Source organism: Pleurodeles waltl, chromosome 10, assembly GCF_031143425.1.
Source record: "Pleurodeles waltl isolate 20211129_DDA chromosome 10, aPleWal1.hap1.20221129, whole genome shotgun sequence".
NCBI classification, from domain to species: domain Eukaryota; kingdom Metazoa; phylum Chordata; class Amphibia; order Caudata; family Salamandridae; genus Pleurodeles; species Pleurodeles waltl.
Window position 1 is genome coordinate 302,053,156 of NC_090449.1, and position 23,394 is coordinate 302,076,549.

The 23,394-nt window shown below is 44.0% G+C and overlaps 2 protein-coding genes across 3 annotated transcripts in view; one reads left to right on the forward strand and one right to left on the reverse strand.

Moving 5' to 3' along the window:
• The window catches only part of VASN (vasorin), a 45,628-nt gene extending 32,827 nt beyond the window's left edge, over nt 1–12,801 (forward strand). Inside the window, exon 2 of the mRNA XM_069210467.1 lies at nt 8,147–12,801. Coding sequence (XP_069066568.1) covers nt 8,147–10,184 — 2,038 coding nt within the window. The 3' untranslated portion in view covers nt 10,185–12,801. The remainder of the gene's footprint in view (nt 1–8,146) is intronic.
• LOC138261488 (coronin-7-like) overlaps nt 1–23,394 on the reverse strand; it is a 1,075,977-nt gene that overhangs the window by 610,021 nt on the left and 442,562 nt on the right. The gene's annotated exons all lie outside the window — the stretch shown is intronic.

Genomic DNA, 23,394 nt, shown 5'->3' on the forward strand with positions numbered 1-23,394 from the left:
GCTCCAAGAGACGGCTATTCTGGCGCAGAGTAACTCTTGTGATTCAGTCAGAGACAATTTAAGAAAAGGCCCGCGGGCACCGCACCGTTGTCTCATCCATGCAGGGTGGTTTTGTTTGACAATATTGAAGCAATTGTCTGGATCAACCACTAGAGGGCAGGATTATGCACAGCATTCCAGTGTTTGACAGACCACGCCACAAACCGTTTATACTGGGAACAGTTTCTTCCTATTCATTGTGTCGATGAGTTTCCAGCTGTGGTTTTAGAGGCGATTTCGCCCCTCGCTCGTCTCCAATAACCCTATGTGCTCAAAAAGAAGTTCACTCTTGCATCTAACTCTTTTGATAGTAGCTGGGGCTCACTGAAGATTCATAGATCCTTATTGCCAGTGCCACAAGCTGCACATACTAGTTTTGGGATCCGATTAGACGCATGTTTTTGCAACCACAGACTATCCTCTAGCTGCCATGTGCATATAGCTAGCGATACTTTGAACATAATCAGATTTATCAAAATTCTCTACTAAGTATATAAAATAACAACTTAACACTGACACCTCAACAGTCGGACCTACTAGGGTTATTCTGTTCCTAGCCAAAGTGAATGCAGAGGATGTCATCAGATGATGCAGTGTGCCACCGTATCCAATCAATGGATGGAAATTCACCGTAACCGAAGACAAAGGAACTCAATGCCAAATCTGTGACCACTTGCCAAATTCACGTATAACCTTGTAAAATTTCTCAGGAGTGCTACAGAAAAGTCATCAACACGCGCACAAACACACACTGCTGCACTGTACCTAGATACGAGACATCAACACGGAGAGCAACAAGCACAAACTACTGCAGGGCACCCACACTTACAAACCAGGCCTCAACGTCACTTCCGGTCCCGCTGATGTCAATGAGCAAGGCTTCTGTCACAGAAACCAGCAACCCTCAGCCTCAGAACGGATAAACCCACTTATACGCTCCTCTTTAGGACTCAGGCCAAATTCATTTTTAGGAGCATTTTATTATTCAAGTTAAATTAATTCTACCAAGTAAAAGAAAAAAATGGAGCTACTTTGAAACTGGTTCAAGAGTGCAACAACAGCACTAAATAAAAATAAAAAAAAGCACAGCACAGATTCAGATTTCAAAATGTATTGAGCAGTGCTCAGCAATGTGTTGGTGGTATGAGCCCCTTCAGATGATAAAATATCCTCGCCAGTACTTCACTGGGCGCGGACGGTCCAGTACAGATCCATCTAGACCCATCACAGTTCTGGCGGGACACCAGTGGATAGCTCTACATGGTCCAACCTCAAAAAAGGTTATGGCCACAGTTTCAGGAAAAAGTCAGCTGCTGCCTGACCCTCCTCTGCCTCCTTGGATTCCATTGCTGTGAGACCCAGTGATGTTCAGCTAATAACCCTGACTAAGAGAAGATGCATCCAGGCTTTATCTGCAACGAGTGCAAATAAAATACTGTTCCGAGCCGGTGTCAGGGTCCAGGAAATGATGAGCTGTCTCCTTCAACCACGTTCTATGCTATGTGTAGGCATGTTCAGCAAAGTTTATTTGTGCTAGCATACTGAAGGTGATTATTCGAAAAGAGCTCACTGCGCTTCCAGATACATGCTATTTCCACAGTGACGCTCAACACACTTCTAGATACACACTGTTTCCACAGTGAAGCTCATCATGCTTCCAGATACATACTATTTCCATAGTGGAGACTGGAGTAAATAACTCACTTTGCGAGACTAAGGAAGAATAAGCTACAAGAATACGCTGCAGGATCCTCAGCTGATACAAGCAACCACCCAAAGCAGCAGCAATCTGAGATCTTGCAGCAATCATGGAATCTGGAAGTCACATGAGGTTTCGCACAGATTTAAAAGGCTGCGGACGAGAACGCATTGTTTCGGTCCAGAGACTGGGGTTCTCGTGGGAATATTATATGGTGGTAAACAGTACCGCACTTGGATTGGGTTGATCGTTAAAAAAATTTGACAATTCACCACCTTATTTATCAAAGAGATAGAAGAGCCTCAAGAAATCATGGATGAACTGTAGCATGTTATTTTGAACTGAGATGACTTAGGCGTCATATGCATACATGAAAAGTGTAGAGGTAATCTGCACATAAGAGGCTGGCAAGAGTTTTTTTTTAATCTAATAGTTAAATAGCAACAGGTACCCTCAGGGCTCCTGTGTCAACCACATTTCATATGTGTGGAGGTAGGATGAAGAGATCAGAACAAGCCATTGCACACAATTAAAATAGGTATATTAATTAAACATAGCTTGTATTTTTAAATTGCATGTTCTCCATTGGGTTTTCTGGTGCTAAATAATATACACTGGCAATTTCTGCACAGCCTTGTTCTCTTAGAGTGTGTACCAGCAGTTTTCCCAGAAAACAATTGCAAAATTGGCTATAAATTAATGAAATACCTGTGATCAATTTTTTTTTTTTTATTAAGTAAAAGCATAATACAGCAATTTTCCATTATTAATGGGATTGCACAGTTGCTGATAGGCAGCAGGGAAGATTTAGAGATATCACTTGGATTAGACAGCCTGTTCTTGAGTTAAGCAAGGGTTGAGTTGAGTTGTGCAAGGGTTCATCGGAGAGCCAGTTGGTTGACAGTTTTGAAGTAGCTTATCACAGTTTTGCTGAGAGTCATAAGTTCAAATTCACTAAATACCAGGATGTTTCAGCAAAAAAAAAAATCAGGACGCTTGGCAGCAAGCTTAGAGGTATTATGGGTTTTTTAATTTACAACCTAATCTTCGTCAACTCATCCTCCTGCCCCACCGACAGCAGGTGCACAGGACCGCAGGGATCTTTGAGCCCCATTGATAAAAACTAGAAATTTTGCCGGCGAATCGCACTTAATGCCGTGAACGCTTGTTAATCAAAATTCCGAAAATTACACCAGAAGGCTTAATAACTCCATGGCAAAAATGTTAATGCTGGAGCATGGGAACAACGCGAATGACCATAATAGAGGGACTGCTTTTCACTGTATTTTTCTGCAATATTCTTTTTTAGCATGAAATGTGTCCTTGCGTAAAAAAAAAAAATATATCACAGGGCGCTAAATATTGCGCTAAACGCTGGTTTTGCATTTCACATATTTTCAGATAATTTATGCAACATTTCACTTAATTACGTAATAATACATTATGCAAATACCATACATCGCTAGTAAAAACATCCCTCTATGCCTATGGTGACCCATGAGGGGTCATTTGTTTGTCAGAAACACTTAGTCATTCCAGTTGCTGGGTACCTCAACTGTGGGACAAACTACAGGTCACTGTAAACTGACCTGTGTACTTAAGGGGGCACTTGACAGGCTGAAGTACGACCACTGTTGTGTCCCTGCGCTCTGCCTGTTTGATTTTTTGGCGAGGTGTCTTGAGGAGCAATGAGTTCAGGGGGAGTTTACAGCGGCTGTCCAGGAGGAGGAGCTGCGCGCAGGCCCTGTCTGAGGAGAGGAGCTAGGCGCTGTTGACAGCTGGGTGAGCCTCAGCTATGCAGCAGCCAAAGGTCACCATTCCTGGCGGATAATGTGCAGATACAGAGTGGGCATTTGTGTCAGTAAACATCAAGCACACTCCGCTGCCGCCCAAAGACCTGTCCTCCCCTCTGCCCCGGCGACTGGCTGGAGAGCGGGCTCTGGAGGTGCGCAGCTCTGCAGCTGGGCCCGAGCAGGGCGTGGGCCGTCTCCAGTGAGGCACGCGCTGGCGCGAAACTGGTTTACAAACAGAACTCTTCTAATAATGCGCGCCCACATTAGTCAGCGCATTTCTTGGAAATCAGACTCAGTCCAACGAGTTTACCCCACAGCCCACTGAGATGGAATATTAAGTAGAGATGGACATGTATACAGTGGTTAATTTGTAAATAAAAACCTGCCGGTGTCCAGAAGCTCTCTTCTGAAACACGCGGCTGCTGCAATTAAATGTGCGAGCACAGAATACTGAAGCAGCGTAATCCTGAAACCATTGCATCCCTCTTTAATCCATTTAACAACCACTTCCTGCCCCTTCAAATCACTCGTGCAGCTTTAGTGACGCTCTTCCGTCTTCCTCCGTATTTCCCATTAGGTTCTTCTCCTCGCACTAAATTGCCTGATGAGGAAAAATAAGTGCCGGCCCTCAAAAATAAGTTCTGGTGGCCCTCACCGGTAACCACCGGCTCAAATTAAGCACTGCATGTATACACTATACATGCTAAGCATGGGTTTGCCGTCGGAAGCGGCAAGTAGGTAGCTTCTTGTCAAGTAAAGTAAAGGTTTCCCGATGGGCTCCAAGTTATATGGGACACTTTATTCCAGTATTACGCGGTCCAAATGTTTCAGTAGTAGCAGGACAACTCCCAGTATGTATTGGGCTGTTAAAGAAACGTAGTGAACTTGAAAATACGTACTCCCCTTGTAACCTCAAAGAGAACAATGTGGGTAAACGTGTCCGATCCCCTGCCAGCATTTCGGCAAACCAAGTGTAGAGTTTGTAATACATGCTTGACATCTTTAAAACAGAGAATAATTTAGAGCAAATGCCCCGTCTAAATATCCCACCTCTTACTTGGTTTTCTTACTTTTCCTGCCGTAGTTCTCCCCACAGACCTGCATTCCATACACCCAGTTTGATTTTAAAAAGTTTACAAAAGTGTGGCTGTTTGACACCATTGAAGAGGTGTCGAAAGATGGCAAGCGTGGAGCGGAGTAGTAGGGGTAACAGCATCTCCACAGTACCTACCCCAAAGCTAAGTTGCCTGGGTTTGTTCGAGGGGTAGTAGTGCCCGTAGGGGCTTATCTGGAAGGATAGGTGGTTTGCATACACAGTGGGCCCCCACCACCTTTCCCACACGCTAGCCAGCCAAGAACATAAACACGCCTTTGTGAGGTGGGCCAGGCCCGCCGAATCGTCAAAGGATGTGTTACTGCAGATTCCACCAAGAATCCCAGTAGTCTATGATGAAATTATGATGGGGACCCTGGGTTTCAAGGCTTGCGCTCCAAAATCCTATGGTACCTAGTGGTGCTTAAAGGTGCTCGGTGCCCTGGTTTTACCCACCCAAGAATGTGAAGCTCGAGGATTTCATATATTTTATTTTGTACAGTCCTTACGTTGCCACACATAAGCTTGATCGCCTACCTTTGAAGCTGTAGAAAACCAATACAGATTTAGCAAGCAATGGCAAATCCAGCAGTAGGTCTGAGTTTATTGTGCTAATATTTCAGTATCAGCACTTTAGAGTGAGGTACATGGGAGGAAAAACAGTAGGGAGCAAACAGAGGGCCACTCGCTGTAAGGTAGTCCTTCAGGTAATTTAGTGCAATCACTATTGGAAGCGGATGAAAACACCCAAAAATCCAGAAGTTGAGTGAAGATATAATAAACACTTTACTGGCCTGAGCCAAGACGTGATTGACAAAGTCTACAGCCAATGGCTGAAAGCGGCTTGTCAAAGAAAGCCAGTGACTAGAAGAGGCAGAACCAAAGCCCACTCTACGTACTTTACTAGCAGTAGGTTTGTCTGACAACCATGCTGTCAACCCAGACCTAAAGTCTCCATACTGAAACACAGAAAGCAAACAGAGAGTGAAGAGAGGACAGAAAGAAGAGAGATTTTGAGAAAGATTCAAAATAATTATTTCTTAAAAGGCCATGTCTTCATGGCAGAAGAAGGGCACGAAGCGAGGGAATGTCTACTGTGTGCATGGACCTGGAGTGGGTAATATGTCTCTGGAAGTCATGGGACTGAATAGGTGGGAGCATTTTTTGCAGCACGTGTCTTAGGTCCACCTGAATATCTATGTGGCACACAAGTGTTTGAAATTCCATAAAGCTTTTTACCTTGAACCCACCTCTTACAATTGCACCTGAAAACGATATTGTTTTTGTCTCTGATTTTGGCAAAATGTTATTTATTTAAAATTGGTAACAAAACACGTTGGAGATCCCAAACCATTTTCACAACTGTTGATAGAATCTAGAAGCAATCAGGCTACATTGCTTAAAATACAAAATATCCAAGTTGAAAAAAAAATCCAAAGCTGAGACCCCCACCCTCCTTCCCAAAAACATCTTCAACACCCCAATCAACACCTCACTTCTTCCCAGCATTTATGCTCAGTGTGTCATCAGTTCGACTACTTGCCACGAACTGTAGAGTTGTGTATGAATGTATGTGGTACATATAAATATATTGCGAACCAAGTTGAAAGGCATGGGAATGCTGTACAGGATTTAAGGTAAATCAGTTAACATGATTGGAGAGGTGGCTGGTTTCTAAGAGCAAGCTTGGGCTGTTATAGCATCAGGATGCCTTGTACTTAAAAGATAGGTGTTTTTCAGTTTTTTCCGAAAGTGAATAAGGGTTGTGACAACCCTAAAGCATATGCACAAATTCCTCCAGATTCTTGACTACTAGACAGAGGTCTGTTGCCTTGTATTTTGTGGTTTGTTAGCATTTTTTGTTTTTTTTACCTCCAGTCTGATGGTGGGACAGTGTCCTGGCTGTGGGTGTGTGGAGAGCCACAAGAGATGGTAAGGTTGGCAGACAGATAAGTAGGAGGGCCAGTGATTATTATTTTGTAGATATGCTTAACTACGTAGACAGCAGGTGTGAACTTCACAGACAGAGCTACACTATAAATGACGTATAGACAGGGCCACGGGAATTATGCAGTTATGCTGCTGCATTGTTTTCATTGTAATTCTCAATTTACTACACTTTCCACAGAATTCACAATCTACTCCACAATTTCCATATTAAAAAGAACAAACATTTTGTTTGAAGCACAAACAAATAAAACAATACTAAATGAAAAAATATGGTGTTACATCATTGTAGATCCTATACAAGGTTAATTGGCCAATTTCAGTTGCTTATACCTGTATTTAGATGTTATACTGGTAATAATGAGGTTAAACTTGTCCAGGCAAATGTAAAAATAGAGAAATAATATTACCACAAAATGTGCCACATTATACTGCATAACTTTCACTTTCCTGGAAGCGTAATTTAATTGAGCCTGAAACATAGTTTGGTCCAGCAATGTCACATAATTTCAGTGGCCCTGCTTATAGTGCGCAAACGTAACCAGAAGGACACAGAGTGGAACATATAGGAATAATACAATGAAAAAAAAAGGCAAGAGGGTCTGATCAGTGGGTAAGGGTGAAGGAGGGCTTCAGACCAGGGTGTGATCTGAAAAGAAGGCGAGATTATCAGGCACGTCTCCATCTGCCAATATAAACAAATGCATAACTCTAGCATCGCAGAGGGTAGGAGGGATAGGGGAGATGATGCTGGCCTCTTGCAAAGGTCAAAGATGGCCACCCCAAATACTGTCACGAACCAGCATGCGGGGTGATTGACTGCTGGCCAGAGAAAGGAGGGGAAGGTGGGTAGTCGTGCAGCTGTGTAACACCTTAATTAACTTTAACATGTCAACACTGAACAGCGAATGAAACCTAAAGGTCTAGGAACCTGAGAGCCCCTTCACCCTCATAATACGGGGCCAATCTCATTGAGTCACCATGTCCTCGGTCTTTGTTATGACTTCACATACAGTGAATTCCGGGAGTTGCAGTTTTTGGTTCAAGTGAATTGATCTAATAGGGGCCAAGGCCAGGATCACAATGGTTGCTACAAGAAAAGATCAGGAATGAAAACATGCTGCTCTGGTGAAATGCAGAGTCATATCACCGAATGAGTCATTCCATGACAGTTCAAGCCAATCCTACGGAACTCTTGCAGCTGAAATAAATACCCATTTCCATTTAGCTTTGATCCGCCCAACCGCATAAGGGAGCAATTTCTGTCCTAAAATATTAAAAAGATTACAACACGTTCCTGTCATGTTCCTCCCAACTGCAGTAATTCGTGTTAGAGGAACATCCTCAAGAGGGAACATCTGACTTTACTCACAGCATACCTCACCCTACACAAGTAATTTCTGCTATAAAACCTTTTCCATATAGTCAGTTTACTAACAAAGGCAGTGCCATTCAGTATGTAATGATTTGATATCTGCCCTGCATACGTATGGCATTTAACGTGTTTTTGACATCCTTATGCAGTATTAGTCTTTGGAGTTTCTTGCTCTTAATGATTTTTTTTTCTCTTCACAGAAAGCACACCATGTGTCCGTTGCTGATGGTGGTTCTTCTGTTGCTGTCGCACCCGATCGCTCTCTACTGCTGCCCCGAAGGCTGCATGTGTAACCAACCGCAAACGGTGTTCTGCATCTCCCGGAGGAACCCATCTACCCCAAAAGGCGTACCACAAAACACTGCCAGCCTGTACGTCTTTGAGAACGGCATCACTGACATTGGAGAGGACAGCTTTTCTGGTCTCCAGGAGCTTCAGCTCTTAGACCTTTCTCAAAACAAGATCTCCAGCCTCCAGAAAAATACCTTCCAGTCCGTTCCTAACCTTAACAATCTGGACCTGTCTGCCAACCAAATAAGAGAAATCACAAATGAGACCTTCCACGGACTACGCCGGCTCGAACGCCTCTACCTGAATGGCAACCGAATCCAGCACATTGATCCCACTGCCTTTGACACCCTGGAGAATCTGCTGGAGCTGAAGCTACAGAATAACCGCCTGACTGTGGCTCCTGTACTGAAACTTCCACAACTCTTACTGTTGGATCTGAGCTGGAACCAAATCCCCAGCATAGACGCAATACATTTTTACACTAACAACATTGAGTCGCTAAAGATTGCTGGGTTAGGCCTTGGCAGCTTGGATGAGGAGCTCTTTCAAAGCCTGAAGAATCTTCATGAGCTAGACATCTCCGACAACCACCTAGCCAAGGTCCCTAGGGTTCTCCAAAGGCTACACAGGCTAACTAAGCTAAACATGTCAGGAAACACCCACATTTCACAGCTGCAATCAGAAGATTTTGCCAGTCTGCAAAACCTCCAAGAGCTGGATATCAGCAACATGAACCTCAGGACAATCCCTCAGGACTTCTTCAGCTTCTCCAACAGGCTAAAAGCCATTAACATAGCAGAGAATCCATTCAACTGTGTCTGCCAGATGAGCTGGTTTGTTGGTTGGTTCAGTGGAAAAGAAGTTACACTCAAGAGATCAGATGAGACCCGATGCCATTTCCCACCAAAGAACGCAGGCAAGATTCTAAGAAACTTGGCGTACATGGATTTTGGATGCCCGACAACAGTTGCCACGACCACGACAACCATAAAAACCACAACGACTAAGCCAGCCCTTCCGAGGACCACCACGAGGTCCTATGTATTGGAACTCATCACAACCAAGCCTACTCTGAAGCCCACCCTTCTCCAGGAAGACTACTACACACAGGAACTAGATACAGATGTGCGGAAATCGGAAATCCCTCAGGAGGAACTCTGCCCACCGCAAATCTGCTTGAATGGTGGTTCTTGCCAACTGGATGCTGATGGTAACTTGAAGTGTGCATGCCTTGATGGGTTTTCGGGGCTATACTGTGAGACCAAAGTGAAGCCAGCTATTACTCTGCCAACAGTAACCAAAGTGGTGCAGCCAACAACACAGTCCAAACAAATCAATATCCAAGAAACGGGTAGCACCTCTTTAAAGGTGAATCTGCACAGCTACATTCACTCAAGAGCTCAGCTCAAGGGCATACGCCTGACCTACCGAAACCTGTCTGGTCCAGATAAACGGCCAGTATCACTTAATCTCCCCACTTCACTGTCTGACTACACTGTCCACAGTCTGAAGCCGAACTGCACATACCACATTTGTGTCGAGCCATTTGAAGACTGGGACTCGGACGAGAAGTCCTGTGTGGAGGCGCACACTGCCCCTCTAACCAGCCAGCAGCACGCTCCCGTCACACAAACCAAGGACAGCAACCTCACCCTCATGATCGTGCCCGCGCTGGCGGCCACGCTGCTGCTCGTCGTGGCCGTTGCAGCCACCATTTACTACCTGCGGAGTCGCCGTCCGCAGCAAGCAGACGCTGGAGGGGAAAATGGTCCCATGGAACTGGAAGGGGTGAAGGAGCGCCTTGAAAATGGAAACCTGCGAAGTCAGGACCCAAAGTCTCCGGAGCTCACGGCGCTGCCCAGCGGCTTGGAGTACGAGGTTCCCTTGATGCAGCAGCGTTGCTACAGTAATAATAACAATACTGCACTAAAACCATCTTACTTTTAAGGCCTGCCTTGCCAAGGGAAGGAGTTCCAAGGGACAAATGAAACATGTTGGGGACCGGCTTTGAGGGACGGTTGTTCGCAAAAAAAAACATGGACAAGATCCTTTTATTCTTGCACACGTGGGAAGAAAAAGTTGTAAATGACTTTTTCGCGAAAATGTCACACCCTCTAAGTCCCTAATGTTAGCCCTGCATGGCGCAGCCACCAGAAAAAGGCAAAGAGGGGGAGCTCTTTTACGATGTGGCAGACTTTAGATCTAGCTGTGTACAAGTCTGAACATGCAGTCTCCTCCGTGGGGAGCGAATACGGTCTAAGATGTCAGGCGCATATATACAGAGCTAAAGAAAAAACACTGAAACCAGTATTTCCAGAATAGAAAGAGCACTCAAAGTGATTAGCTCAAAAACAGACAGCGCACAAAAGATTAACAGAAAGTAAAAGCAAGATAGTTAAAAGAAAGTCCTCAGGCGATCTGCCAGAGAAAGCCAACGTGGTACCATTCATGGTGGATCCTAAAGAGGCGTCTTCATGATGACCCTGGCGTCGGGCACACCAGCAGCATGGGCACCAGTGGGCAGTGTAGCATCACATACTTCTCATCACCTGTGCCTCCTTTTCAACGCACAAGAGTACATGTGGAAGTACACTGTTGCCTGGTCCACCAGTCCCCCATATTATTACGCCTCAACAGGAAAAGAAAAACAACATGTTGGAGACTTGATGTCAATGTTTTGCACGCCAAATGTTTTGCTGAACTGCACTAGGGACTGCCAGCCACCGCCTGTAAAAGCCAAATGCAGGGCCAAAAGATGAATAGGGCAGATAGATTCCATTACATAATAATATGGGTGGCGACCGAGTGTGGCACGGGTGGACATCAAACAGTGCTTTCCCCAGAAGATGTATTCAGTTACAAAGAACAACCAGAAAACGTGGTTGGACTGCTTGGCTATGTGTTTATTATTTTTTAAGCTCATGCCGGGATCCCCAACGCCCTACCCAATTTCTTTGCTCTTTGCCGCCAAGAAGTGCCTTTAATGGCAAGGTAGTTCGGTTTATAAGCCGACCTCAGATGTCCTTCATCATCTCGAGACCTCAGATTGTTAGAGAAGATGCCAGGAACACCAGAAGAATTCATGTTAAGCAGATTCTCAATGCACTTGGGCTCATGGACAGTGGGTTAGAGTGTTATTGATCCTCAATGATGCTCAAAGAGGACCAGTCTCTGCCACATTGACCTTTGCACGGGAAATGACAATACATAGTTTTAACCCTCTGCACAAGAGGACTATATCTAAGTACCAAAAGATCTCTACTAGTAGATCTCACTTTCTGTGTATGACGGATGCTTCTCCTGTGCCACTGAGAGTGTTTTTTTGCATGTACTACTGTTCTTTCTACCCTGGTGTCATACGGAAAATTTAACCATGCCTCTCCATGCCTCAAATACGTAGGCAGTCATTACCCCCAAAACCACTGAAATCCTCCCTCCATACCATCTGAATTTTACCCAGTGAGCATAAGTGATTATCCAACTGATGCCATAGAGATCCGCACCAGCGCCTGACCCATCCCACACTTCCTCCATTGGGATCATTTATTGGCCTCATAGTCTACTGTGAATGAGGGATTAGACCATTTGTGGCACAGCAACACCCTTCGGGTGCCTCTTGGGCCCGGTACCCTTTATTCAGGGATTTTGGCTTCTTATGTCAACCTAATGCCCTCAACTGATATTGTATCTGTAGGAGGCCAAACGCATGGGCTGTCCGGCACCGCATAAAGCAGCAGATGGAAACATGCTAGATCAGGCACACTTAACAACTTGAAGGAAGAGGGATTTCACCCGATTCTTGAAGTGTAGCACTCCAACAGCATTTCAAAGGTCCATGGCAGCTCAATCCAATATTTGCCCCCGACAAAATAAAGAATTTAACACCTCATGGGAGAATGCTTAATCTTAGGGGGTTCAAGGCAATCTTTATCCAGGGATATCAAGGAAGCCTATTCAGAGATGAGTTCTCCATTGCCCTTCTCAATCTTCTGTGTCCTCCTTCCTTTTCTTCTGAGACGCGGGGGAGTAACCCCCAACACGTAGGTGCCTCTTTCGGTGCCTGGGCTTTGCAATGGATAGGAAACCGCTATATCAATGGAGATACAATACTCTGTGCAGCAGAGATTTGTTTCTCTATGAATCTCATGAGCCCCTCTCCTTGAGAATTTAAGACTGCCCAAAGTGCCAAACCCCTCATTTGTGGGTCAGAGATCCACGCCTTCTGCCGCAGAGTCCAGCGCCTCTCTTTGTTGAGGGTACTGATTGTAGAAATTAGGATACAAGACATGAATTTCAGTTTTGTAAACTCAAGAATTCTTTTATTTTTTTTTATTGGCTGCAAGGGAAAGAGGGTGGGGCACAGATGAAAACTGGAACTGCGAAAAGCTTTAAGAACATTTCTTATTAAAATATATTTAATCAGTGGAATCTCCTCGTTTTTGCCGGGGAGTCTTCTGCTGAGGCGCCAACATCATGTACTTATCTTGTAAAAAGGACATATTTTATGTGTATATATATGTATATGTGTTTTTGTAATAAAAAGACTGCTGGTCAATGACTTCAAGTATGTGGGGGTGTGTTTGAATTATGCTACCGAGAAGGACAATAAGGAAAGTAACGAGTTTATCGTGGGTCACAACTTCCTGCAAACGGCCATGGGCGTTAACGAGGGACAGAAATAAATGCATGGTTTTATCAGTTGCCAAAGAGAAGAGGCCTTGCCCACTGGCCAACTTTTTGTTAGTCCCTTGTGCCATGCAACAAAGAGGTGCTCGGAAAAAAAACATGACATTTCTGTGTGTGACATTTACATAGCCCAAGTTTGACACTTTAAGTGACAGTTGACCGCAAAGTAGTTAAAAACAAAAGTGGTGTCATCCATACCTGTCAACCTCTTGTCTCCAAAATGCATGTGATTTCGGGCGTTTAAGGAGGTGATCGCAGTCAATGGAGAAAGAACACTTTCCTTGGAGGACGATATAGTTTTGAAATGGGGGCATTTTGTGTGTCCAGTAGGTGAATAGAAGTAACAAGTGACACGTTTGGCAATGCAGGTATCTCCAGCTTTGGTTTGCTCTGTAAACTAGTGTACCTGAAGTTTTAGATTTTTACTGTGAATATCGAACCTAAGCGTACCAGAGTTCACAGAGTGAAAATGCGGACAGAGTACTCACATCTGGAAAGGGTTAACCACAAGTCTATCAAGTCAAACCATGTGACGTCCTTGCCTACTTCCGCCTAGTGGGTTTCATCACAGCCGTGAAGTTTTCAAAATTCTTAGAAGCAATAATTTGCATTCTTAGTGATAGCACACAAATTGACATTTCCTGACCTTGCACTCCAATGACAGAGTACATGGAAGTGGTAAAATACAAGTCACAAAAATACACACTAAACTAAAGGTGGTCACAATGAAAGTTCAACTGATATCTCTTCCAAACAGCACAAGATCACCCATGAGACCATAAGAGCAACAACGGTGGCAGAGATTATATACTTCAGTAAAACTGAACAAGACACAGAGCACTGAATATCAGTGTCTCGCTCAGGACGAAATATACATCAAGGGGCCTAGGCTACCACCAAAATTACTGTGCATCAAAGGCACAGTCGCTAATGAACATTAGTGGTCCAGCTGCTGCTGAACATGACAAACCAGTCAGTAATGAGCATAAAAGGCCAAGCAATCAATACCAGTTGCCTAGCTCTCAGTAAATAATACCAATGGCATAGTCCTTAATGGACAGCAATGGCCCGATCTGCCACAAAAAGCAGGAGCTTAGTCTGATCACACTGCAACAACTGAAGTGGATGACCACCAACCACTCTCCTGACCCCCTTCCTAGGACTCCCCGGTTTTTAATCAGCCACCATTTCAGGGCCTCATTCATACAGGTTTTGCTGGGGACCAATCTCTGTGCTTCCTATGCAATTGTAAAAGCAATTGCTGTTGCCCTGTACTGCCCATGCAGAATAACTCACCACTGCAGGAGTGTTTGTACGTTGAGGCATCAATTCTCTGCCATGTTCTACAACCATTAGACCTAGACCCTTGTACTTGTGCAACAAAAAGAAACCTAGAAAATATCTGATATTAACCTGGTTCTTGGTCTGACATTTGCAGTTTGCCATAGTCCTAAAAAGTATATATAAAAAACAGGCATGAGTGAAAAATATTCTCTGCCAAAGGTTCTTTCCTTCGTTACTGGGTAACTGATGTTCATAACAATGATATGCATCCAACTTAATACCAGAAGCGCGAAAACCCAAATGGCATCATGCTAGATTGAGGCCAGTGTCTACCCATGTCCAGAGTAGCTGAATTTGTTTTGTCTCTCGGGGTCAGAAGGTCAGAGTTCTTCCATACACCCACTGATATTATTTTTTGGAGTACCTTAGTTCTAGAACGCTCTAAATAAGCATTCAGGTATTGATGCACATCCTAATATCAGAGCGAACAGGAGCTTCTTACGGCGGCAATAAGGTGAGCTGACTCCATCAATAGAGGCAGTCTGATGAGTAGAAGTGCGCAAGCACCTGAAAGGTCCAGCAAGATCCCTGGCTCAGCTCGCGATCCTCCTGGAATCTGAAGCCCCAAATTGAGGTGAGCTCTAATGGCGGTGATAGGTCCCACAAGCTACAGCTGTCGATGTTATATAAAATGGAGAACCATGTTCTAGTTCCATCCGAGACGCGGCATCCAGTGAACCCCTTCTACTCTCCCTGTGCTGAAAAAAGTGTAATGCAATCTGTCTGTTGTGCAGCAATCCCAGTTTCACTCCTTGACCAAATTGTGTGGTTCTAGGCAAATATTTTATTTCACAATGCCCATTTTCCTTAATTACCCCACAGGAGAGCACTTGCAAACAAGGGAGTTGAGGATGTGCGCTGTACAAAAATATCTTGTGTTTGATTTCTTTGCCTACAATGTTTCTCCAAATGTAATATGAATCTAGGCCACATTTAGCGTTCACATGACAGCTGACGTGCTCTCTTAGTTCACTAACTGTATTGTCATCGCTGGGGCAGGAATGCTTCTCAGTTCAAGTTAAAAATTCTCACTTTTAATAAGTACTTCTCAAATAATTTGATGTACTAGGGAGAAACGCTTCCTTCTGCGAAAAGAAATAGACTTTTTTGAAGACACCTTATATTATGATGTGTTATGTCAAATACTTTCAATGCTCGTCGTGTGCATGGTCTCTTAGACCAAGTGCCGTGCTTGGCTTGGCTCTCTCTGTTAATTTGCTGGCTGACCCACATCGCTCTACGGATGAGCTCTGACCTCGGAACGTGTCGGGGACACAAGGACTGGTGTACCCTGCAGTGTTGTCTTAGGAATTTATGGGGCTTCAAGCAATATGTATTTTGGGTCCCCTTCCGTAACAACTTATAACTCATTTTTGTGGAAACAATAGCCCGCATGATGCCAAACAAACTTTTGGAAACTGGGTTTGCACAAAAACAGTGAAATTTCTCTCAGATGACCCCAAAAAGGCCTTAAATTACACTGGGCAAAGAGAGACAGAGCTAGGGCTAGGCAGAGAGAAGAAGGGTTCAGATATAGAAATAGGTGCAAACTAGAGAAAGATGAAGTTCACTTTCCCAGGGTGCCTCTTTGACGTTCTGAGCCCTGAGCAACTGCCCACTTTGCCAGTGCCTGGGAATTCATAGGCAGAAACATCAGGCTGGACGGCTACAATGCAGACTCCTCTCCACTGTTGTTGGTGAATCTGTCACCAAATCCTTTGAATTATGCACACATGCTTAGGGGTATGAACGGACTACATATGTGTGACTAACATTCGTGTAGGTGCAGTCCCACCAACATGGCGCTAAATGCCTTCTCACTGGCTGGGTGCAGCCAGGGTGTGGTTAACTGATTCGTCTGCAGAGTTTTGAGCCTCGCGTCGATGCAGCTATTGTATGTAAATGCGTTATTCTAACTCCCGATGCGTGGCACTTGGCGGGCCGCGAACAAGCCATCACTGGCTGGACCTGAGCCAGGAGAGAGGCAGTGGCCGTTTCGTTTGCAGTCCGTGTCTGACTGCTGTGCTTGCACCGTCGGCGAGGGGCACGCGGGCTGGCTGGGCCTACACCCGGAGTGGGCCTGGCGCTGGAGTAGGCCCGGCCCCTGACGTCAGCGCTGCCGGAGCTCTGGATGTAATTAGCTTCTGCGGTCTCTGGGATAATCTATCAAATGAAGGCCTGGAACAGGCGCAGGGGATTTCTGCGTCTCACTCTCGTTCCTTCCTGACTGGCTCCTCAGGTGAATTTCCTGCAGAGCTGCTTTGTATTACAGGGGGAGGGGGCTACCTTCAATGCCAGATGGCAGCGCTCGCATCTGAGAGCTCTGGAGGAGGAAGGGAGGCAGAGGAGGGAAAACGGGAGGCAGCAGGACTGAGAGGGACGTGAAGGAGCTATAGGAAAACAGGGCAGAGAAGCCGAGAAAGACAGGAGTGAACAAGAATGGCGGGACTACGGATGGCGGGAGAAGGGGCGAATGGTGGGTGGAAAATCAGCAGGCCACGAGAAAATTGTTGGGGGTAAGGATTGTTAAGAAAGAAATGAAAGCAGGAGTTAGACTGAGAGGGAAAATTGGAAACAATAAAGAGGGAAACGAAGAGTTAGAAGAAAAAATAGTGGGGGGACGTAGATTGTAAGAGTGCCAAAGCTATAAGTGGAAGAGAGAAACAAAGGAAAGGCGAAATACATGAGAATATGAAGGACCACGAAAATATAAACTAAGGAGAAAAGGTAAACAAGAAAGCACGGAGCGGCAAGAAAAGGGAAGTTGTAAGAAAAGACCGAACCGTGAGCAAAATAACACGGGGAGGACTGAACGGGAAGCCATGAGAGCGAAGGAACAAGGGCCAGGGAGAAGAAAAGAGCGACGAGGAATAAAGGTTAGGGAAGGGGAAGGAGAAAGAGGGTGAAAAAGGGGGCAGGGAAGAACAAACGAAAACGATTAAAAAAGGGAGTAGGGGACAGTTTAGTAAGCCAGGTTATAAAGTGCAAGGAGTCCGAAGAAAGGAAACAAGAGGGCTCAGAGTGGGTTGAAGTTTGAAAACGGGCTTAAAGTTAAGACAGCAGCAACGATGATGAAGAGGAAATGCAGGGGGCAGGAGAGAAAGACAGAAGTGTACAGCCAGGGGGCAGAAGTACTAAGCTGGGAGAGAAGAAAAGAGAAAGCGCCTGCAAGGGACGCAATGAGGGAGACCGGGAAAAAAAGTAAACAGGGATAAAAATAAAAAAAAGAAGATACTGTGCGAACGGAGGGGCGAGTCTGGAAGTTATAGGAAACAGAAAGCCAGGAAAAGGGAGCGCGGCCAGGGAGTAAGGGCCAGGAACACTGTGGGTGCAGAGGTTGTAGAAAAGAAGAGGGAGGGTGGGACGATAGTATGACTAAGAGGTGCAAGCAAAACATACAAAGACCGACAAGCAGAGAACAAACCACAGCCAGCAACTCAACACTCGAGGAGAAAAGAGAATCCTACATAACAGAGGAAAGAAAGAAAAGGAGGCGCAGACAAGGAAAATTATGTACAGAATGTGGGAGGTTAGGGCTGGAATAAGCCGACAGACAGAAAAGATGAGAGGCAAACAAAAGACAGAAAACCTACCAGTGTGAAATAAAATGGAAATGGTGAAAGGATCAGTGTAAAGTGGAAGGGAGAAATAACGAATGAAAAGAGTGAGTGAGAGGAGGGAAGCGCTCAAAATGTGGAGCGAGAAAAGCAAGCGGGAAGGGAGGGAGAGCACCGAGCGTAGTGAAAGAAGCCATTGTAGTCCTTCGGCAGATTTTTCAAATTAATGTCTCAAATTCCTCTGAAAGTTTTGCTGCTGAGTAAATATTTTCACTGTGAGCTTTGTATATTTTCCAAACCCACAAGAGAAGGCGATTGAGAACCTGGAGCAAGGGCAAAGCCGAGATTAATAAACGGTGGGGCGGGGGAAATGAGGGGGACAGAAAAGCCGGTGGGGGTGGAATTAGTGTGGGCATTTCTCTTTTCAAAACTTTAGGCAATATTGGGCTGCTGTCCTTGACAACTAGTCAGTATTGGGCACCACCCACTGTCTCTCTTACATCTCCGAAAAAGCAGGGCCTCAATCATTCGACCCACACTTTGGGAGGACAGCACTCATCCAGGTGGGGTCAAATCTGGCCTGAATCCTGAATGGGTTCCTATTATGAGTGCCCTGAATGCAGGCATGTTAATTCCACACCCTCAAAGTAAAAATACAGAGGATCCTCTTAACTCCAGGGTGCAGATCTAACGAGGATTCTGAGCTGAACCCTGAGAATTCCCTGTGAAATAAAGCTTTACCAGGAGAATCTGAATTCTAGGTGAGATTACCCGATAATTCCTGATTTCCCCCCAAACTCTGCAGTCTAAATCTCTGACTGAAAGCACACTGATCCGTGATGTTTCCCGGGACCTCAATTTCAAGGGGTCCAGAAACTGCCATTATTGGCCCATCAGAATTGAGTGACCACTCACAACCTGGGACAGTGACTGTCGCACCTCTATCATCCGCGCTTCAGTCAGCATTGGATCTCGGTCCCTCTTATCACAATCTGGGCTGACAATCTATCTCATGCCCAAGTCAGGACTGGCCTTGTGTCCCAAACGCCTAAGAGGGCAGGTGCTATATCACCCCCCAGTTGTGACTGGGCTACACCCATTGATAACGCAACAGAAGGCGCAAGTGGACATTCTCTCAAACACATGTTTATTCTCCATCCCTCACTGAGTCAGTCAGTCAAAATAACTTTATTCGGCGTGTTGCCATAAAAGTACACATGCATACATATAAATTGTCATAAAATACAATGCTTATTGCATATTTCAAAAAGCAAGACTCTTCAATCTGCAAGTCTATGGAATCTGAACGTACCACTTGAACCTACTAAATATAAGATAATAAATACTTATAAAATCATATACAACAATAAACCAATATTTAGATTCCATTAATAAATAATCACATTACTAATTCATATTGATTCCTAATGGTAATAGCAGATTTGATAAAGCTTAAAATGGAGCTGCATATTTGTTTGGACGAGAGGCTTTGAATGCCAATCAATCCTTCTTTATAAGAGAAAGTGTGCAAATTACGCAAAATAGGTAATAAAAAGGTTTCCCTAGGAGCTGAATAGAGTGTACAAAATAAAATAAAATGACAAGTACTTTGTTTCGAGAAATTGTCACAAGGGCATGACGGTAATGTTTTTTCCCACACATTTTGTTGGAAACGCCACTCTAAAATGTATCATATTGAGTCTAAAAAGTACAAGTAAAGAGTATAGGGAGGAAATCGGAAACCAAACAAAATAAGGTTCTAACAAATTTGATGATAGAATTTGTACATATGAATCAAAAGAACTACATTTCTCTGCCGCTTGGTATCTAAAATTCATAACATTCTCTTTATATTGGGATTTAACAATTTCCTTCGCATTGGCGGGCAAGAGCTCTGGTTTAAAATACATAGACTCCAAGTTTCGGAAACAGTTATGAACAAAGTTTAACCATGAATTTTGTTATGGTTTGCTAATGAAATACAATCTTTTACACAATCATGTGTTAAAGTAGCCACCGGATTTGACCATACTTTTATCCATAACAAAAGGGGGGCAATATCTATCAAATCTGTAATGTAGCCAATCCCCAACTCCTCATGGCATTTAATATTCGCTACATTCTTGGGTACCATAAGTAGCCGGTGAAGAAATTTATTCTCTGCCCGTTGTAATATACTTGAACTAGTATATCCCCAAAGGCCACCCCCATAAATCGCCGCCGAGACACATTTGGATTTATAAAGCGTGATGATCTGATGTACCGGTCTAAGCCCCAATCTACGGGCGAAGCGAAAAATTGCTTCAACATTTCTTTCCATTTGTTGAAGCTGAAAATTCAAATGGAATTTCCATGACGGAGAGGAACTTAGGTGCAAACCTAAGTAGCAGACGTCTTTTACCTTTGTTAAAGTGTTCCCCCCCATTGTAAAACTTTTAGTGCATGTGTTCTTAGGACCGCAAATCATAACATGCAACTTTTAAAAATTGACTTTCAGATCGAGATCTTGTGTGTGCATTAAAAAAAGGTCCAAGAGGGTCTGTAGGCCGTTGGCCGTGCGAGCAATTAAAACGGCGTCATCAGCATACAATAAAATCGGCAATTGTCTAAAACCCACCCTTGGAAAATCCTTACCATTTTGAGCTAGGTAGTTGTACAAGCCGTTTACGTACAACAAAAATAAAAAAGGTGCCAAAGTGCAGCCCTGTCTGACGCCCCGATTAGATGCAAGGGGATGGGATCTTTCACCATGTTGTCCAAACTGAATTGTAATAGTAAGGTTAGAATACAAACGTTTGATCAGACCCAGCAAATCTTGCTCAAACCCCCATTGTGTCCATTATTTCCCACAATTTTACTCTATTCACCATATCAAATGCACTGGAAAGGTCTATAAAGGCTAGGTGGATAGATTCCCTTTTTGCAATAACATATTTGCTAAGAGTAAGGTGTAAGTTTAGGGCCTGATCCACTGTGCCTAATCCAGGCCTAAACCCATATTGAATTAGCGATAGAATGTTTGTCCTTGCCGCCCACTCCTCAAGCCGATTCAAAATGACACCCCAAGATCTTTACCGTGGAGTCAATGAGAGATATAGGTCTAAAGCAGAAGGGGTCAAGCCCATTGCCCTTTTTGAATATCGGGACAATTATTGCCATTAGCCATGAGGGAGGGATAAAGCTTTGAATAGCGCTGTTCAGAACATTTGTGATTAACGGAACCCACAAATCAGGTAAAGATTTGAATAAATCCACAGGAACCCCATCTGGGCCAGGAGCTTTCCTTAGTTTTATTTTATTTATTGCTGTGATGATCTCATGTGTCTCAAGTAAAATTCCACTCTTAATTGGAATGGGAGTAACTGGACATGAGAGGCCACATACCTCCGCACCATGATTAATGTTATTTGCGGACTGGAATACGGATGAAAAATGTTCTACCCAGACCCCCTCTGGTATCAGACAGTCTTCCTCCCTATTTACCTGTCCTGAAAAATATGGGTGATTAACCACCTTCCAAAATTGAGAGGAATCCCTCAATTCAGTAGCTGCCATGAGATCTTTCCATGCGTTGGTGCATATTTCATTCTTCCTCTCCTCGAGGGCTGACTTATATCGGCCCCTAGCCTGTTTAACTAAGTCACGGCTGAATGGTATAGATTTAATAGCTGTTTTTAAATCTCTATGGGCGGCTGTGCAGGCCGAATTAAACCAACGTTGAGGTTTTATGCCTTTAGGATGTTCAGCACACGTCAGTGTCTCAGAAATGGCACGGCTTAAATACTCAAAAGCGGTCATAAAATGGGCGCAAGTAGATTGCAAAGACAAGCAGGTAATGATATGGGCCTTATTTTGTGTTAGAAGGTTCTCATGAAAGGTATTAGGGTTTACTCTCTCCCATCTCATAAGGGGGCCAACATTTATTTTCAAAACCTCTTTTCCCCTTGCATACTGTCCTAGATGAAATTACCTTAGTTTTAAAAGCTAATTTTATACTCAAGGGATTGTGGTCACTAGCACAATGGGATTTAATCTTAAAATCCGCAATTAAACGAGAAAGTGAAGGGCAGATAAGAATAAAATCAATAATGCTACCATTCATGCTCCCTGTATAGGTGGGTATTTCCCTTATCTGACTATTTGTCCTGTCCCTTGCAAAAACAAGATCAAATTTATAGATAAGGGTATTCAGGACATTGCCTAAATTAGAATGGATAAAGTGAGTAAATAACTCTCTGCCTTCTATAGAGGCGCCACATAAATGGGGTAATTCGTGATTGCACAATTGAACATTAAAATCTCCGACCCAAATCATGTCAAATTCCCTGTCCTGGAGTTTTCCAGCAGAGTCTAAAAAGTCTGTAAGATCTTCAAGGCTTCCTGACAGGGCGATACTCAGAATATTATTATAAAAATGTAAAAGTAAAATATCTTTCCGTCCAGTCATTGATAATAAGATCACCAGAAAAAAGGTGGAAGACCAAATCAAAGAAACCTCAATTTTTGGAAGTAATAATGACACGAGTATCAGAAGCCCACCACTTGCTCTACCCGCTCTAGATGGAAGAGCTGGCTGGGACACAGAATAATAACCATCTAAATAAAAGGGTACCGTAAGCCAGGTTTCTTGAAGACAAATGATATCAAAAGTGGATACAAACTCCAACCATTCTGAGTTTTCAGCTTTGGATCGAAGCCCAGCAATATTCCAACTAATTAAGGATAAAATAATCAGTACTTTCCTGGGGCATTGTCCCGGGCTCCTTAATTATAGCAGTATCTATAAAGTTCTGTGATGAGATAACTGGCTCTTCAGACCCTATTGGTAATTCCAGAAGTATGTGCCCTCCCACCAACTCATTTTCTTGTATGATATCTTTTAGAAACCCCATCCCCTCTATTTGTCAATCGTTTACATCAAGGGTGGACAGATTTTGGTTACCCTCAAGGTCAAGAATGGGCTTCAGTAAAGGTGCCTTTGGCAGGACTACGTTTAATCCATGGGAATCCTTCGTAAAAAGAGGTGACAAAGTGGTCGGCCCATAGAAAAAATGTAACAAATGAATTTTAATCCCACCGTCCCCTTTCGCACACAATGGCAGCGTCGCCAGCAGGTGATTAACAAAACAGGAGTTTGCAAAGTTAATCACTATACAATCACCTTTATATATTTTTTTAGACAAACCTACCCACTTCACCCTTCTTGCCATAATTATTCTGTTATTTAGATCATCTTGATATCTAAATTTTCGCCTCATCCAATGTGTGCATTTCCTTATTAGAGCGTGAGTATCTTCCTTCTGGGTGTAATCAAGGGGGGGCACAATGGCTAAGACTAAAACATTTGGCATACTATCCGGCGGGAGCTGTAGAACTTCCTTTAGAGTGGTGGAAGATCTGGGCTTAAAAGCTGTATCAGGTTTCAACAGAGCGGTCGTATCACTAGTCTGGGTGGGCAGAGAAACTGTTGATAAACCATCGTGAAAGCCACGAGTAGATATACAATGGGCCGATAATTGATTATGATCCATTAAACAATTAACTTGCTGTGAGACTTTGGGATCAGACAC